At 42.6% G+C, this 19954-nt stretch overlaps 1 protein-coding gene across 2 annotated transcripts in view; it reads right to left on the bottom strand.

The window, feature by feature from the left end:
- Window positions 1-19954, bottom strand: part of alcama (activated leukocyte cell adhesion molecule a) — a 295957-nt gene that overhangs the window by 5988 nt on the left and 270015 nt on the right. For both annotated transcript variants that reach the window (XM_048540637.2, XM_059650261.1), the window contains exons 11-15: window positions 15335-15450; window positions 8652-8790; window positions 6125-6172; window positions 4657-4780; window positions 1308-1432 (exon numbers count right to left, since the gene is read on the bottom strand). In XM_048540637.2, the coding sequence (XP_048396594.1) occupies window positions 1330-1432; window positions 4657-4780; window positions 6125-6172; window positions 8652-8790; window positions 15335-15450 (530 nt within the window). In that variant the 3' untranslated portion in view covers window positions 1308-1329. The remainder of the gene's footprint in view (window positions 1-1307; window positions 1433-4656; window positions 4781-6124; window positions 6173-8651; window positions 8791-15334; window positions 15451-19954) is intronic.

Genomic DNA, 19954 nt, shown 5'->3' with positions numbered 1-19954 from the left:
ATTGAAACTCTTAACTGTGATATGTTGAACAAGGAATTTTAAAGAAATTTGGTAAAGCAGCTGAGAAAACATAATTATTTTCAATGAATTAGTGTTACAACACTATGGCTTTAAGAGTTGTACTTTGTCCTGGTTTTGTTAATGAAGAGCGGTTGAGACAGAGCCACCCTGCAGTCTGTTCAAAGCCAATAAACAGCTTGAGAGGCCTTTTTTTAAAAAAAGAAGTTGTAACAATAGAAGCAGCCTGAATGGGTGGGGTCAAGCTCCCACAGAACCAGGACTTTTTTCAGCAATTGCTGAGTCTTGAAGATGGATGTAGAAGCTCTGATTCCTCTCTCTGTGACAGCTAGGACTGGGGGGATGGTGTGGGGGTGTCTCTTCCTGCTGCTGGAATTGCACATGAGAGGATTTATTTTACTGACTTTGCCTTTTCCAAGGGTGTGCTAATGAGATATTGGAACTGATAATGAGTAGTTTATTGTTTTGTTAAGTACTTCAATAGAGTTGCAGTTAAGACAATTTTTTAAAATTTTGTCTGTACTGTTACTACTGTGTATGAATAAAGCGTGTTTTGGTAAAATATCAGGATTTGCATCTGGAACATAACACGTGGCACTTGCCTTTAAAACAAGAAAAAAAATAGAATTTAGGCTGACTCCTTAACATGCTTTCAGGGGGTTTGGTCTGGTCCATAACATTAACAATCTTTGTGCTGAAGACAATTTTTCTGTTATTCATAGTCAGTACTGTTACATCTCTTGTAATGTCCAGCATGTCAATTCCCTTTATTTTCTTCTGCTGATATTAAAATTATCAGGTTGAGAATAACAGCACAAGCTGTTTAAAATGAACAATACATTTTGATGCAATAAGTGCAAAATTGTTGCAATTCATAAGTACAAAGTGCAAAATTTCAAAACAATATATAAAATCAAATACTTGAGTAATTTTAAGCTTGCCCTTCTCATAACTTTATTTTGGAAGTGCAGAACAATTCCTTTAGTACTCATTTTTGTAAATCATAAAATTTATTGTGTAGGTCACTCATCAAAATAACCTCTCCCTTTTCAGTCATTTAAGCTTGAGATTTGGACGACATCCATAAAACACTTTAACATTAGTGTCCAGGTTTACGATTTTATAGTCCTCCATTAAAATTATACATTCTGTGCTCACCCCTCTACCTATTAGTTTTAGAAAACAATGACACTCTGAGTAATAATTGTGATGATAGTGAATAGAGCAGTGCAATTATGGTTAATTTATTAGGAGTAGCTGAAATGCTTGTGTTTTATGGAGAGCCATACCTGACTTGTTGAGATGATGTGGTTATACAGCTGAGGAACCTGATGTGTGGTTGTTATCTCCCTTGTTTATCTTCTTGATCTCATCAGCAGTGCCTCTTTCATTGGTTTTGGTCTTTGATGTTGGGCTATTAGAGAATAGGGTTAAAAAGAGGGCAGAGAATCACAGTGCAGAGTCAATCTCAATTTAAATTTAAAAGACCTAGTATTTACCAAGAAAACAAACTTGCTGCAGCAATGCCACCATTATAAGCTCCTGTTTCCACATTTAACATACCTATTAATCTCTCATTTTACAAGTGCACGTTTAATGCAGAGAGGTGCTTAGGGTCTAGGCATTTGAAGACACAACCACTAAAGATCAGATAATTAATATCAGAATTACAGCAGCACTGATATACTGCAGAAGGATCGTGGGGCTAAAATATGGAGAGGGACAAAGCCATGGAGGAATTTTAAAATTAAGATGTGGCTTGACCTGGTGCCAATGTGGATTAGGATGCAAAGGGATGAAAGCGGAATGGGAATTATTATGAGTTACAAAATAAACGTCAGTTTGGAGGATCTCAGTCTTATTGAACCAGCCTTGATAGCTTTGGAATAGTCAAGTTCAGGAGGTAACAAAGGCATGAAAGTATGTCACCAGTAGATGAGATGATGTTACTGAAATAGAATGTTAATAACAGCACATACGAGGTGAGGTCAGGTCATCTCACGATTAAATTTGACAGTTAAGTTGCAAACACACTAATTCGCTATCAGACTGCTATCAGGGGAGGGATGAAAGAGGTAGCTAGGAAACAAAGTTTGAGGGAGGACTAAACCTAAAGCTTCAGACTTCTTAATATTTACATTTTCCTTTTCCCTGTAATCCTTGAATACTGATTCTATTTCAGTCATCCCTTTTGAATGCCTTGATTGAAATAACTCCATCATATTTCTATGCAATATACATTCCAAACCCATTCCACCTTGTGAAAGATTCCTCTCATATTATATTTACTTATATTCTAAATTGTTTTAAATTTAAATCTTCTTGTTCTTAATCTATTTACAAGTAGGAACACTTTGGTATTCTCAATATTAATTGAATAGTCCAACTATTGCTCCACAACATTCAACGACATTACCATCACTAAAAGCCCATTGAGGTTGGTTGGCTCGTCGAGCAGGTTCTTGTTTTGCAGACGTTTTGTTACCCTGCTCGGTAATATCCTCAGTTCAGCCTCCGATGAAGCGTCGGTGTGTTTTCCCGCCTGGTTTTTAAACTCTGGTGTCCATCGAGATGGATTGCCTCACTTGCGGGTTTCCTCCGTAGTGGAACATATATGGGGTCAAGTTCAGTGTTTATTAATAGCCTGCTTCGTGCAGTGCCATGGTTCCAGGAATTCTCGTGCTTGTCCCTGCCTAGCTTGTCCCAGGATTTTGGTGTCATGGCAGTTGAAGTGGTGGTTCTCCTTGTCCATGTGGATTGAGATGAGTGAGTATTGGTCATGTCTTTTTGTAGCCGGTTGGTGTTCCTGTACTCTTGTTATTAGTTTCCTTCCTGGTTGTCTGATGTAGTGTTTCTCGCAACCTGTGCACGGGATTCTGTACAGCCCTTTGTAAAGCCCATTATCTGCATCTTACGTGTTTATCATTGACCAGAAACTGAACTGGACCAGCCATAAAAATACTGTAGCTACGAGAGCAGGTAAGAAACTAGGAATCCTGCAGTGAGTAACTCACCCCCAACTCCTTAAAGTCTGGCTATTTCAAGGCACAAGTCAGGAGTGTTATAGATTAGTCCCTACCTGCCTGGAATCACGCACCTTCATCAATCCTCAAGAAGCTTAGCACGTCCAGGACAAAGCTGCCCGTCTTATTGGCACCGCATCCACAAACATTTTCTCCCTCCACCACCGGAGCAAAATAGTAGCAGTATATACTATCTACAAGATGCACAGCAGAAATTGACTAAAGATCCTGAGAAAGCACCTTCCAAACCCACAACCACTTCCATTTAGAAGGTCAAAGGCAACATATACATGGGAACACTACCACCTACAAGTTCCCCTCCAAACCACTCACCATCCTGAATCGACTGCTCTCCTGCTGCTTCAAAATTCTGGAAGTCCCTGCTTAACAATGCTGTGGATTTCTCTATACCAAATGGACAAGAGGTCAGGAAGGTAGCTCACCAACACCTTCCTAAGGGCAATTTGAGCAGTATTTATTGTCCAAATCCCCTGGCAGCACACTGTATTTCTTCTACCACACAAGTCCAAGCAGGGCCTGGATATTCGTACCAGGTAACAGGATGTTGGCCGCATATTTGACAGATGGATTTTATACCATGATGAGCTGCGTTTAGGATTTGTCTTACACCAGGACTCTCTAGTAACATAAACAATACGTTCCATACCTTTGTAGAGACTAAGCATACTAATTACTGACCAATGTACTGGACTTGTTACCCCATCCTTTTGTCACTTTGTCCCCTGATAGCTGCAATCCATTGTCGTCTCCTAGTTACTTCCAATCGGCAAGAATTATTCCAATGGATATACCCACCATCCTTGCTTAGTTGGAACAGTTAAACATAATTTCAAACTGATAAAAATCATATAATTATACAAAGATGGGTGCAGGCCAGAATATTTTACTGAATACAAAATAAAGCAAAGGCTGACTGAAATATAAACATAAGCGCAAGAGAAAACTAGTTTAAAATATAAATACAGCGAGGAAGAGTTTTGTCATTTTTTAAATGTTTACAAATTGAGCTGTGATACATTTGGAAAGTGAGCATGAAGAGCTGATAATGGGGAATAATGAGATGGCAGATAAATGTGAATGGATTTTTAAAAAAAAATCAGTCTTCACTATAGAGTTCACAGGTAACATCACAGAACCAGGAAATGTAAAGGAGGAAGGAAATCGGAAAAATTACAATTACCAGAGAGGTGGTACTGACTAAAGCAGCAAGAGAGAGTTGGTTGGTTTGGTTTTCTATAATCTGGGCCCATGTCGAGCTTCTGAACACATATCCCTACCATCATTAAGGTCACTAATTTCCACCCTCATGACAATGCTCAAGTTGGACCACCAGCTGCTGAAACCCTCATTCGTGCTCTTGTCACCTCTGCAACTGTTGACAAATTTGACTCCTGAACAACTCCTTAATTTTAAAATTCTCGAGACTTTATCTCAAGTCTTTCAGTAGCATTACCCATCTCTGTCATGTCTTCTACTATCACAGGTATCTCATCTACTGCTGGTCTCTAGAGCATCTCTGACCATTATTCTTTCATTATTAGTATGCAAGCATACATAAATACAGGCTGTTATTATTGATTGATATGTGACTTACCTTTTCTTTTTGTACAACCAATAAACCACACCAGCGATGACAGCAGCTATAAGTAGGCCAACAATGACTCCCACTATCACCTTGGCCTGGTCGTTTTTGCCATCGTTCTTCTTATCCCTTGGGTCTGCAGATAGAGAAATACTCAGTCGGATTTATTAAGTCAAAAAGTAGAGCCAAATGTTTAAATCAACTGGACTACAATATAACTTGTTGCAGTAAAAATCACCTTTTCACATAATATTTACTTCTGGCTAACAAAATGATTTGCACTGTGGATAAATGCCTTGACTAAATGTGATAATAGCCACACAGCTCAAGGAGCTGTAAACTTTCTATGGTCACTTTATGATAAAATACTAAGGTGGCTGGCTACTTCCATTCTGACAATGATGCTGACTTTGCCTTGAGCCTTTACTGCCACAGCCTTGTCTATGCAGCAACTGCAAAGCTGATGCTCTGTCAATCTGGACCACAAGTCAAATTTCTTCCCCCATTTGAATTTATGGAGGGTGAGAAGTTAGTTAAGAATATCTGAGCTGAAAACTGAATGGGAAATGGCATCAATAGTGGTTAGGTAGGGACTTAGGAAAGCTTTGTTTCAGAAGGAAAAGTGATTGATGTGGGTAATGAATAGGATGCATGAGTTGGTGTTAAGGATGACAACATTTGTGCACAAACTGAATCAGCAGAACCAAGTCTCTGGAGAGGGAACTTAACGTACATTGGAAGAGAATGCATTGCTAGATTATGCATTTGCTGTTTGGGGGCACATAGGAATTGAGCAGTTGGAGAGGTGCATTTTTAAAACCATGATGGTTCTGGACATAAGAGATGGAGAGAAACAATTTTTACACTCATGACTGAATGAAAAAGTGAAGGGGACACAGACTTAGGGTAATGCCACAACAGCAAAACTGGCATGAGGGAAACTGTGTTCACACAATGTATTAAAATCTGGAATGCACAGAGTATAGTGGAGGTAGATTCAAGTGAAACATTCAACAGGGAAGCAATTTGTTATCTGAAAAGGAAGAACATGCAGGATTAAGGGGAGAAGGCTGATAATTTGCACTAAGTGGATCACTCATCTGGAGAAGCAATGCTGATACTGAATGGCCTCCTGTGTTGTAATAATTTGGAGATGCCTGGCTATAATTGTCCATGCTCTGGCGCATTCATCAAGAGTACATGGAAATAACATTTATATCCGGCAGGCTCATGGATATCCCATCAAAACCAACACTGTCATTCAAGAGAGGGAAGAATGAACAAAAACTTGACCTATAAAGGTGAAAGGAGTAGAAGCATGACTGGGATCCCAGGCTGCATGGATGATGCCATGTTCTCATTGGACATGAAGCAGAATATCATTCCATTCTTTGTATTAGTCACTTCACTGCCTTGACAATGCAGCAAATTGTATATTTTGGCAGGCATGTTATGACTAATCTGAGATTCTCATACCTACCTGCAGGGTCTTGCTCGAGAGTTTCATCCACTGGTTCTTTGAATCGCACTGAAAAATACAAAGGTAAAGGTAAATTAATTTGAATGCATGGAATCTGTTTCTGCTGAGCTATACCAGTTCCATAACCTTATGGTGTGTTTTACCCAAAGATATCTGGCAGGTTGTAGGGCATGAATTAGCAGTAAAATTGAACATTTCATGAGCAATATTGTGAGGGTAATTCTGTTTCCCACAACTGTTCAGAGATCATTCCAAAATACTTTTAATTCTAAAATGACAGTTTATTAAGTACTACAAGTACTACCAGCAAAGCAACTCTATACCCAAACAAGAGTCATACACACTGAAACAGACCCTTCCGTCCAACTCATCCATGCTGACCAAGTTTCCCAAAATAAACTGGTCCCTTTTGCCGGTGTTTGGTCCGTATCCCTCTAAACCTTGCCCATTCATGGATCTGTCCAAATGTCTTTTAAATGTTGTAACTGTACTTGCATCTCCAATGTCCTCTGGCTGTTTATTTCACACAGGTGTAGGCACAATTGCACCTCCGAAGGCTGCAACTGTCTTCACTGATTCATTTTCTTGCATGGATCCACTGTCCAGATGGTGCAGCAGAAAGAACCAATACACTGCAATAAATTGTTTCTCTTCATTACAGAAATGATTTGGATGAGAATATAGGAAGCAAAATGAAAAAGTTGTCCCTTACGTCTTTTTTAAAACTTTATCCTCCTCATCTTAAAAATATGCCCCTAGTTTTGAACTCTGCCACCCTCAGAAAAAGACACCTGCCATTCACCTAATCTACGCCCCTCACAATTTTATAAATCTCCATAAGGTCACCCCTCAACATCATACACTTGAATGAAAGAAGTCCCAGCTTATCCATCCAAGCTTTATAATTCAAACCCTCCAGTCCTAGTAACATCCTTGTAAATCTTTTCTGCACCCTCTGCAATTTAACAATATCCTTCCTATAGCAGGATGACAGAAGTGTTACAAAGTATTCCAAAAGTGGCCTTACCAATGTCCTGTAACAACTGCAACATGACATCCCAACTCCTATACTCAATGGTGTGAGCAATGCAGGCAAGCATGCCAAACACTTTCTTATCACTGTGTGATACAACTGCCAATAAACTATGTACCTGAACCCCTGGGTCTCTGTTCTACAACACTCTCCAGTGCCCTACCATTAGCTGTATAAGTCCTGACCTTGTTCATTTAACCAAAATGCAATGGCTCACATTTATGTAAAACTCCTTGGTCCATTAGCCCCATTGATCTAGATCCCTTTCTAATCTTTGATAAGCATCCTCACTCTATACTATACCATCAATCTTGGTGTTATCCACAAAACCTACTAACCATGCTTCCTATATTCTCATCTAAATCATTTATACAAATGACAAACAACAGTGGACCTAGCACTGATCCCTGCAGAACTCTGATGCTTACAGGCCTCCAGGCTGATAAAGAACTCTCCACCACCCTCTGTATCCTATCATTAAGCTAATTTTGCCTCCAAGCTCTTCCTGAATCCCATGTGATCTAACAACTCTGAGCCTTCAAATAATTTAGAAAATGAAATCATGCAATACAAATGACTCCAGAACATCATCCATTCCAACCATAGAATGGTAAAGAAGACAAACAATTCATTGCAATATGTTTGTTCTTTCTGCAGCACCATCTGGACAGTGGATCTGAGCAAGAATATGGATCAGTGAAGTCAAATGCAGCCTTTTGAGGTGCAATTGCGTCTTCACTTATCACTAGCACAGAATAAATGGTTCAACCTTTCAGTGAGAAGATAGCAAGCTTATCATGGTACTTCAATTGATGTTTTTGTCACCTTGTTTTTACTGTGAACTAAACTGAAAGCAATAAGTCACGGTTGTGAAATGTCAGAAAGATCAAGTAAGCTACAGTCAGTTGGTACTACAGTCGAGCTTGTAGATTGTAGGTGTGTTTGTGTGTGTAGAAAGAAAGACACATTATGCTAAGTTTTAACTTCAATGCAATGTGGAAACTACAAGTTTAGAAATTTCTTATCCTTACCAATATAGACCAATCGGCTAAGAGACGTAGCAATACAGAGACAGCACGGGAGGATGAAAAGATTATGTATCAGGTAATGAAAAACTTGCATTCTGTATCAAATAGTAATGGAAAATTCTCCATTAATCAAAATATTGAATCCAAGGTGGGTGCTGTCCTGGCACATCCCTGAGACACTTCAACATCTCATTGTGTTCTTCATCAACTGTACAACACTCAAATCATTTTTCAACACGCAGTACATGGATAGGAAAACTGTGCTTGTGAACACTGAAATGTGTGAAATGTGGGTGGGCTCTGTACTTAAAATGATTGAAAGCTATTCACAAAATATTCAAACATTTTCATAGTACAAATGGAATCTGTTGCTGAATATCAAAACCACTGCAGCGGTACTTCTAGTAGGCTAGTAATGTGTTCTCTAAACTGTCACTCATTATTTTGTAAAATGTTGTGTACTCACTGGCAGTTAGATTCACTGTATCTTGATCCTGTCCATGAGCATTTGTGGCTAGGCATGTTACAGTAATGTTCTCTGAAGGTTGTACAGTTATCTTGTGGCTCCACTGTGATTTTCTGTCCTTTACTGATTCCTCTCTGGGCTGCAATGCAAATATTTATTTGTCATTCACATAAGACTGCACAGTATTTAATGCACTTCTGAAAATCTATCCTACCCTTCAGAGGATTTGAATACAGATCCATGCTCCACACTGAATCATCACCGCTGTGCTGAAGTCTCATCATTGCCCTTCCCTCTGATTTAGACAGATTGACAATTCACAATTGGAATCTGGGTCCACGTTAAGCTCCAAATGGTGAAATGAATGTTTATTTTTAGCAGATGTGCAAATGTTCATGTCTATAAAAATGAACAGAACTCAGAAATAACTGGTACTGGTCCAAATTGGTCTTGCTTATCTGAAGAAGAAACTTCAGTTCAGACAAGTAGCCAGGGTGATGAGGAAAAAAAAACTTATTCATATGGCTAGCAGTCAGGATATGCAAAGCACTACCTGGAAATGTGGTGGAGATAGATTCAATTGAGGCATTAAAATGGATGATTGTTTGGATGCGAATAATGTGCAAAGACATGGGCAAGAAACAGGAGATTGACACTGACACTGGTAATGTTCATTTGAACAGCTGGTTCAGGCACAATGGGCTGAATGGCCTTCTCCTGCACTAGAACAATTCTGTGGTTTAGTACCAGTCATTTCAACCAGTACCAATCATTTCCAAAATTGACTGAAAAGAGGAAATAAAACAATTATTTTTGTGACCACAACAAAAATTGACATAAAAAGTGTCTTAAAGGAAACTCCCTGTGACTCATTTGGGAAAAATATTGGAGTGTAGAACTGAATCTCTCAGTTCAGCAGGTTTCACCAAGATGTTATATTAAAGGCACAATACACCCTCACTCCTCTTGCGATGGGAGGGAAACCAAGAAAAATCAATGAGCATTTCACCCTCTTGTTAACTGTCACTTTTCAACATATGGAACTCACAGAATCTCTACAGGCTGGAAACAGGCCCTTCTGCTCAACAAATCCACATCAACCCTTAGAGCATCCCAACCAGACTTATTACCCTATAACCCACCTAATCTGCACACCCCTGAACACTATGGGCAATTGAGCATGGCGAATCCACCTAGCCTGCATATCTCTAGACTGTGGGAGGAAACTGGAGCACCCAGGGGAAACCCACACAGACAGTTGCCTGTGGGTGGAATCGAACCTGGGTCCCTGGTGCTGTGAGGCTGCAGTGCTAATCACTGAGCCACCGGGGAGCGCCCCATGGAACAGGAAGAACAGAATTAATACTGAAGTTCACAAATAATGTGAGCATTTCAGTGAAGTATCCAAGGTAAGGATCTGTGGAAATTGGCCATTCTTCTGTTTAATTTCCATTTCAAGTGTGTGAACCTGGACAATACTCCCATCGGGCATTAAGGAAAGTGAGCTCCAAAAACGTACTGAAAGCAGCACACCTCCAGATCCTGTATGCCCTCCATCAAACACATGGAGTACTTGCACAGACCACATGATCCAATGCATCACCCACCGACACTTCCACCATCTGCAATCCAACCCCACTACCAAAGACATATTTTCCTCCTCACCCTTGTGCTTGTAGGAGGAACCGCTCTCTCCATGACTCCCTTGTCCACTCCACACTACCCTCCACCCCTGGCACTTTTCCCTGCAACCGCAGGAAGTGCTACACCTGCCCCTACACCTCACCCCCATCCCAGGCCCCAAGAAAGCCTTGCGCATTAAACAGATGTTCACCTGCACATCTGTTAATGTGGCATCCTGTATCCTGTTGTGGCCTCCTCTACATCGGGAAACCAAGCGAAAGCTCGGGGACCGCTTTGCGGAATACCTACGCTCGGTTCACAATAAACAACTGCACCTCCCAGTCGCGAACCATTTCAACTACCCCTCCCATTCCATGGACGAATTGTCCATCTGGAATCTCCTGCATTTCCACAATGATACTATCCGAAGGTTGCAGGTACAGCATCTCATATTTCGCTTGGGAACCCTGCAGCCCAAGGGTATCAATGTGGGCTTAACAAGCTTCAAAATCTCCCCTCCCCAACCACATCCCAAAATCAGCCCAGCCCATCCCCGCCTCTCTAACCTGTCCTTCCTACCACCTCAAGCCCCATCCCGCCTCCTTGACATGTCCGTCCTCCCTGGACTGACCTATTCCCCTCCCTAACTCCCCACCTGCACTCACCTTTACTGGCTCCAACCCCGCCTCTTTGACCCGTTTCCTCTCCACCTATCTTCTCCTCTATCCATCTTCTATCCGCCTCCCCACTCTCCCTATTTATTTCAGAATCCTCTTACCCTCCCCCATTTCTGAAGAAGGGTCTGGACCCGAAATGTCAACTTCTACCCTTCTGTCACTTTCCGTTTTGGTCCATCTCTGACTCCATACTCTAGAAAACGACAATGTTGTCAAGGAGAATACTGAGATACAGGCTACCAGACTAGGTGGGATAGAGGCTCACAAGGAAGAGGTATTAGAAATCCTTCAGAAGGTGAAGATAGACAAGTCCCCTGGGCCAGATGGGATTTATCCTCGGATCCTCTGGGAAGCCAGGGAGGAGATTGCCAAGCCTTTGGCATTGATCTTTAACTCGTCATTGTCTACAGGAATAGTGCCAGACGACTGGAGGATAGCAAATGTGGTTCCCCTGTTCGAGAAGGGGAGTAGAGATGACCCTGGTAATTATAGACCAGTGAGCCTTACCTCAGTTGTTGGTAAAGTGTTGGAAAAGGTTATAAGGGATAGGATTTATAATCATCTAGAAAAGAATAAATTGATTAGGGATAGTCAGCACGGTTTTGTGAAGGGAAGGTCGTGCCTCACAAACCTTATTGAGTTCTTTGAGAAGGTGACCAAACAGGTAGATGAGAGTAAACCGGTTGATGTGGTGTAAATGGATTTCAGCAAGGCGTTCGATAAGGTTCCCCACAATAGGCTATTGTACAAAATGCGGAGGAATGGAATTGTGGGAGATATAGCAGTTTGGATCGGAAATTGGCTTGCTGAAAGAAGACAGAGGGTGGTAGTTGATGGGAAATGTTCATCCTGGAGACCAGTTACTAGTGGTGTACCGCAAGGGTCGGTGTTGGGTCCACTGTTTTGTCATTTTTATGAATGACCTGGATGAGGGCATAGAAGGATGGGTTAGTAAATTTGCAGACAACACTAAGGTCGGTGGAGTTGTGGATAGTGATGAAGGATGCTGTAGGTTGCAGAGAGACATAGATAAGCTGCAGAGCTGGGCTGAGAGGTGGCAAATGGAGTTTAATGCAGACAAGTGTGAGGTGATGCACTTTGGTAGGAGTAACCAGAAGGCAAAGTACCGGGCTCATGGTAAGATTCTTTGTAGTGTAGATGAGCAGAGAGATCTCGGTGTCCATGTACACAGATCCTTGAAAGTTGCCACCCAGGTTGACAGGGCTGTTAAGAAGGCATAGTGTTTTAGCTTTCATTAATAGAGGGATCGCGTTCCAGAACCAAGAGGTTATGGTGAAGCTGTACAAAACTCTGGTGCGGCCGCACTTGGAGTATTGTGTACAGTTCTGGTCACGGCATTATAAGAAGGATGTGGAAGCTTTGGAAAGGGTGCAGAGGAGATTTATTAGGATGTTGTCTGGTATGGAGGGAAGGTCTTACGAGGAAAGGCTGAGGGACTTGAGGCTGTTTTCATTAGAGAGAAGAAGGTTGAGAGGTGACTTAATTGAAACATATAAAATAATCCGAGGGTTAGATAGGGTGGATAGGGAGAGCCTTTTTCCTAGGATGGTGATGGCAAGCACGAGGGGGCATAGCTTTAAATTGAGGGGTGAAAGATATAGGACAGATGTCAGAGGTAGTTTCTTTACTCAGAGTACTAAGGGTATGGAACGCTTTGCCTGCAATGGTAGTAGATTCGCCAACTTTAGGTACATTTAAGTCGTCATTGGACAAGTATATGGACGTACATGGAATAGTTAGATTAGATGGGCTTGAGATCAGTATGACAGGTTGGCACAACATCGAGGGCCGAAGGGCCTGTACTGTGCTGTAATGTTCTATGTTCTATGACTGTTATTCTCCCCTCCTTGACTTATTGGCAGCCATCTCACAGTAATTTTGACTACACTGTTTCCTGGAAAGACACCATTCCATTCTCCCAGTTTCTCTGTCTCTTTCACATCTGTTCCAGCAATGCTGCTTCTGGCACGCTGTCCTCTATCCTCAATTGAAGATTCTCCCACAATGTGATGAAATGAACCCTCAGTTGTGTTGGACCCATTTCACAAAATTCTGCCCCTTCCCTTCCCCTGCCTTTCAGAACTGGGACAGCCCTCCCCTTGCCTTCACTTTCCACCACACTAGGCACTGTTTTCAAAATATCATCTACCAACATTTCTGCACCTTCAGCAGGCATCCACAAACAAACATTTACCCCCTCAATATAATAAAGTGTGAAGCTGGATGAACACAGCAGGCCAAGCCAATTCCCTGTTGATATTCTGCAGGAACCATTCTTCCTGACTCTCTGGACCACTCTTCTATCACCTTCAATACTTTGTTCCTCTCCCATCCAATCGCAGGAAGTGTAACACCTACCCTTTTAAATTTCCCCTCCTCAATGTCCAAGGCCACAAATACTCTTTCCAGTGAAGCAGTGATTTATGTGGACTTCTTTCAATCCAATCTACTGCTCACTACAATGTCTCCTCTATAGAGTATACACAGACTGGCTATCCACTTTTTGGAACAACTGCTCACTCCACAAGCACGATTCCAACCTTCCTTGCCATTGCAACAAAATCCAGCACAAGCTGAAGGGAGCTTGTTTCCTATTTAGGCACTTGACAACCCTCTGATTCTCTTGGCTTTACTTTCAGCAGAGCTGACATATACTCTGCCATTAGCACCTACTTATACCTCTTGCTCTAGATCTGAATTCCACCTCTACATTCATTACCACTCCATTGCATTTTGTTTAGTGGCTTCAGTGATCTTGAATTTTGCTTGCCTTCTAACCTTCCCCTGACTATCCCTTCTGTTTCACTTGATCCTCTCCACTTTTTTTTCTACACTGTAAAACCCATCACTTTTTCCCTCTCTCTCTTAATTTTGAAGAAAAGTCATAGAAAGCTTTAGGAATAAATGTTTAATAAGACTTGAAGACTCATTTCCCTTTCCACGGATCTGCCACAACTGCTGAGCTTCTCCAGCTTGTTAATAGGATTTAACTTCTAAACTGTGCCACATTGCCTGATTTTAAAGTAAATACAGAATAAGTTCCAACTGATAGTAAAGACTACACAATCTTTGTTTTAAAAAAAACATGTTTTAAATAATTTGTTTAAATCCTTGGTAAAAGGCAAACAAGTAGCTTCAATAACAAACACGTTACATATATTGAACAGTCTAATTTCAGAATATATTAATAAATTACATTTTGTTTTAAAAAATACATCAAAACTTTATTTGTCCCCCCTCTCAAAGGCTCATTTATCTAGTCAGGTTTGGAATGGAATTCCAGTGGATAAAATTGTAATAATACAAATCTATCTTTTCCCCTAAATGATGACCAATAATAAAAAAAAATTGAAATATACTCACATTTATCTGGGAGGTTATTTCCTGTCTTCATGAAAGCTCCCTGCTGATAGTGCACATCAGAAATGTGGATGTGGCCTGCATGATCTTCCTCCTCACTTTATTTTATGGCCCTAAAATCATCTACAGTTCACCTGATCTTCCAATATCTGCAATCAGTGGGTGAGGCTTTTCACTGGCAGTGCTGAATTAGAAAATGACCCCTTTGATTTGTAAAATTATAGACTACAGCACACAAGAGATTAAATGCCTCATCAGGTTTACTCTGGATCATTCAAACAGCAATCAACTTATCCCTGATTCCTGACCCCTCTCTCCATACCAATAGCACTTTTGTTCCTTCAAATATTTATCCTACTTTTTGATAACTCCTGTGGAATCAGGTCCACCAGCCTATTATGTGTTTTCTTCCAAATCCAGTTCTGAGGAAGGGTCAATGTACTCAAAATCCTAACTCTGCTTTCGCTCCACATATGCTGCCAGATCAACAATTTCTGTTTTTGTACCTTACAACTTGTTACATAAAGAAGTCTTTTGATTCCATGTTGCTGTGGCCCTTTTATCTATAATATTACACCTGTGCCTTCCGGTTATTGATCCTTTAACAAATGGAAACATATTTTTCTCTATCCTTCTATACAAAATTGTTTATTTGATTTGAAACACCTCAATTAAAATCTTCTCTTAGGCTTCTTGTCTATAACAAGAACAACCTCAGTTTCCCTAATCGATCCACACACCTCATTCCTGAACTATTCTAATAAATCTCTTCAGTCCCATTTCCAAAGGCTTCATTTCTTCCTGATGTGTAGGTCCCAGAATTGATTACAGTATTACAGGTGGAGAATTCAATGCTATACATAGCTTTAGCATAACTTCTTAGCTTTTCTACTTACTGTAACTATTATTTATAAAGAACCTGATTCCCATATAAAACATTGTTGGTTCAACTTTTGCTTGTGATGAATGACAAAGAACATATTCTGCTATTCCGTTACTTACAGCTGTTCCATTGATGCTCCACTGCACAATTGGTTTGGGAAATCCCTCCACAACACAGGTAATCACTTTAGTATTGTTCACAACCTTCTTTGTCAATTTAGTTATCCTGGGCTTTCCTGTAACAAGAGATGAGAAGTTTGATAACAAGTTCAAATTGAGGAAACTTAGGGATGAGACTTGTGTCTTCATTGCCCAAATGGCAGCCTAGTGGGTAAGATTACCTATACTTGATGGAATCAGCCTGAAATGAACCAGAATGAAAATCACGAAGGTTCAGTAAGAATCATGTGGTCCACATCACCAAATTACTGTCCTAGTAACACAAAGGCAAATATAACCCAGAGAAAAAGTAACTAACTTTGATAACTACTGTGTCAACTAGCCATACAACATTTTCACCTCCTGGTTGTGCCCCTTCCCTAAACTTATGCTAGACTGCTAAAGCTATAATAAAATTAGCTCTGTGAAAATTTCATTTGATACAAGTACTGTCTGATGTCATATTGATTCACAAAGTCCAGGAAGGTCCCAAGTGGCTAGTCAGTACTGACGAAGCTGATCTTAGCCATGGTGTCAAATAGTGCTAGCTTTTCCTGAACTTTGGCAGTTTCAATTTCATTAATACAGCATAATGACACCCTATTACTATCTTGTGCTCAGTAGCAGCAGAACAGCATGCCGGTGGTAAACCTTCTGGCATTAACACTGCCATATTGAAACCCCAGCTACTTGCCAGGAATTGTCCTTCACGGTTCATTTTGCTGAAAACTTGAAAAAGAGATGCCCTGAGAGAGTCAAGCTAGCGATTCAAATTGCTGGCAGGGACTGAGAAATCCTGGTGGACATTGTGGTGGAGAGGAAGGCCATCCTCCTTCTCCTGGACTACTACAGGAGACCATGGCAACAGATTGTGCCAGTCGGGCCCAAAGCTGCCAAGTGAATCAGTGCCATTTCCACAGTTTTGAGAAATGTGCAATGAGCTTCTGCACTCTGCAAGGTTAAGAGCCGCTATCATCCCTGCTCCTGCAGCAATGTGTTTGACTCGTAACTGCCCTTTGTGATGGGCAGTAAATGGTTGTCAGCCAATGACACACTCACCCCAAGAATGAATTGAAGATCAGGTTGTCTGATAATGAGTGGCTGGGAAAGAAAATAGAGGGCAATGGTGTTCCCATGTGTCTGCTGCCCTTATCCTTCTAGATGAAAGTGATTGTGAGTTTGGAAGTTGCTGTCTGAGGATCTTTGGTGAATTTCTGCAGTGCATCGTGTAGATAGTACACACTGCTGGTATTGAACCTCTATGGTGGAGGGAGTGAATGCTTGTGGATATGGTGCCAATCAAGCAGCCTGCTTTGTCCTGGATGGTGTTGAGCTTCTTGACTGTTGTTGGAGCTGTGGTCATCCAGGCAAGCGGGGAGTATTCCATCACACTCCCGACTTGTGCTTTGTAGATGGAGGTGAGTTACCTACTGCAGTATTCCTAACCTCTCAGAGATAACGGGAACTGCAGATGCTGGAGAATCCAAGATAGCAAAGTGTGGAGCTGGATGAACACAGCAGGCCAAGCAGCATCTCAGGAGCACACAAGCTGACGTTTCAGGCCTAGACCCTTCATCAGAAAAGGGGGATAGGGAGAGGATTCTGAAATAAATAGGGAGAGAGGGGGAGGTGGACTGAAGATGGATAGAGGAGAAGATAGGTTGAGGTGGAAGGTGTTGGTGAAATGGATGAACTGTTCGAGCTCCTCTTTGTAGGTTATGTGGAGGGTACCCGCATGGGACCAAGCTATGCCTGCCTCTTTGTAGATTATGTGGAACAGTCCCTCTTTCGCACCTACACTGGCCCCAAACCCCACCTCTTCCTCCGTTACATTGATGACTGTATCGGCACCACCTCATGCTCCCAAGAGGAGCTCAAACAGTGCATCCATTTCACCAACACCTTCCACCCCAACCTCAAGTTCACCTGGACCATCTCCAACACATCCCTCACCTTCCTGGACCTTTCTGTCTCCATCTCAGGCAACCACCAACAAACTGATGTCCATTTCAAGCCTACCAACTTCCACAGCTACCTAGAGTACACCTCCTCCCACCCACCTTTCTGCAAAAATTCCACTCCCATTCCCAATTCCTTCACCTGTGCCGCATCTGCTCCCAGGATGAGGCATTCCACTCCAGCACATCCCAGATGTCCTCGTTCTTCAAGGGCTACAACCTCCCCCCACAGTGGTCAAGAACGCCCTTGACCATGTCTCCTGCATTTGCGCAACTCATCCCTCAAACTCTGCCCTTGCAATAACCACCCGAAGAGAATCCCCCTAGTCCTCACATACCACCCTACCAACCTTCGGGTACAACGCATCATCCTCCGACACTTTCACCATCTATATTCCGACCCCACCACCAAAGACATTTTTTCCATCCCCACCCTTGTTTTCCTTCCGGAGAGACCACTCTCTCCGTGACTCCCTTGTCCGCTCCACACTCCTCTCCAACCCACCACACCCAGCACGTTCCCCTGCAACTGCAGGAAGTGCTACACTTGCCCCCACACCTCCTCCCTCACCCCCATACCAGGTCCCAAGATGAATTTCCACATCAAGCAGATGTTCACCTGCACATCTGCCAATGTGGTATACTGCATCCGCTGTACACGGTGTGGCCTCCTCTATATTAGGAAAACCAAGCAGAGGCTTGGGGACCGCACTGCGGAACACCTATGCTCGGTTCGCAATGAACCACTGCACCTCCCAGTCGCAAACCATTTCAACTCCCCCTCCCATTCCTTAGACGACATGTCCATCCTGGGCCTCCTGCAGTGCCATAATGATGCCACCCACAGGTTGAAGGAACAACAACTCATATTCCGCTTGGGAACCCAGCAGCCCAATGGTATCAATGTGGATTTCACCAGCTTCAAAATCTCCCCTCCTCCCACTGCATCCCAAAACTAGCCCAGCTCGTCCCCGCCTCCCTAACCTGTTCTTCCTCTCACCTATCCCTTCCTCCCACCCCAAGTCGCACCTCCATTTCCTACCTACTAACCTCATCCCGCCCCAGACTGACCTATCCCCTCCCTACCTTCCCACCCACACTCTCCTCTCCACCCATCTTCTCCTCTATCCATCTTCAGGCCGCCTCCACCCCTCCCAATTTATTTCAGAATCTTCTCCCCATCCCCCTCTCTGATGAAGGGTCTAGGCCCGAAACGTCAGCTTTTGTGCTCCTGAGATGCTGCTCGGCCTGCTGTGTTCATCCAGCTCCACACTTTTGCCGCCACTGTAATTATATTGCGTTTCCAGTTCAGTTTCTGGTCAATGGTAACCGGCAGGATGTGGATATCAGGGGATTCTATGATGGTAACAATGTCCCACCTTCCAGCCTAAGACTGCATATTGTCCAGGTCTTGGCATGATCTGCTTCAGTTTCTGAGTAGTTACAAATGGTGCCGAACATAGTCCAATCATCAGTGCATCCACACATCTGACCTTGTGATCTAGGAATGCTCACTTAAGAACCACTTTGGCCCCTACTATGCACCCAACTCCCTCTTGTCCTTCACAGGCATGAGCAGCACCTGTACAGTCTCTTCCTACAAGAGGCTTGTGCCTCAAATTTCCAGTTCCTTGTATCCCTCTAAGGAAGAGGGGTGGATCCATCAGGGGAAGCAACCACAAGGCTGCCTCCGACACTATCCACCAGCTCACTGATACCTTGGTGACGGCTTTATCTAGATTTGACTCAGAAGTACAATCTGGTGAGCATATCACAAACACTTTTCTTCAACAGACTAAGGAAAATACACCCCAGCTTTCCGGGACTTAGAGGACTGCTTCAGAGACTGAGGCGTTTGCTCAGCTCCATGCAGAAAAAGAGACTCCCTGGTGCCAGCCATTTAATAACTTCATGAAAATGCACAGACACAAGAGAAGCAGGTAGGTTTGTTGGAGACACTCAACAAATAGGATTGGTGGTTACAGACCTCCAAAAGCTGTGCTGGCTCCAGCATGCAAATATCTGGCTGTCTCTGTGGACAGGCCCAGTAGAGTGCTCACTGTCATGTGGAAATACACACAGTGCAATACTCCATCACTGTAACCACTGGTGCTCAGCTTAAGTAACAAGGCCAACAGGGGACGATGGACCTTGACCTCACTCTAGTTGCTCTTTTCTCTCTAGGAGACGGCAATCCCTGCATGCATCCAGTCGGACATGATTGCCAAATGACTGTCACCTTGCAGGACACTAGAGAGGTGCCAGGCCTCTCTACCTTCAGCCTGCCTGTGACCCAAAACCTGCAGGTGTTGAAATCGAGGAGTGTTAGCCTTCATTTGGTCAGGACACTATCATCGCATCTTGGTCCTTTAGTCACAAACACCCCCAAGGGCCACCCGCCCAGCAGGATCCACTATAGGGCTGGCTACCTCCACTCCACCTGCAGACCCCAGATTGCACCTGGACATACTGGGAGGGCACAAAGGTGGCACAGATACCATTCACTGTCACTAGAATAAAACATTTGTAAATATATTAGCAGTTGAAATCATCACTTGTCTGATCAATTGTTATTTTCACTGCTGCTACAAGAATTTAGCTGTGTAAGCTACCATTCCTAAGT

This window comes from Stegostoma tigrinum, chromosome 12, assembly GCF_030684315.1.
Source record: "Stegostoma tigrinum isolate sSteTig4 chromosome 12, sSteTig4.hap1, whole genome shotgun sequence".
In the NCBI taxonomy this organism is placed as follows: domain Eukaryota; kingdom Metazoa; phylum Chordata; class Chondrichthyes; order Orectolobiformes; family Stegostomatidae; genus Stegostoma; species Stegostoma tigrinum.
The sequence above is the reverse complement of the archived record's forward strand: the minus strand, read 5'-3'. Positions and strand labels throughout refer to the sequence as shown.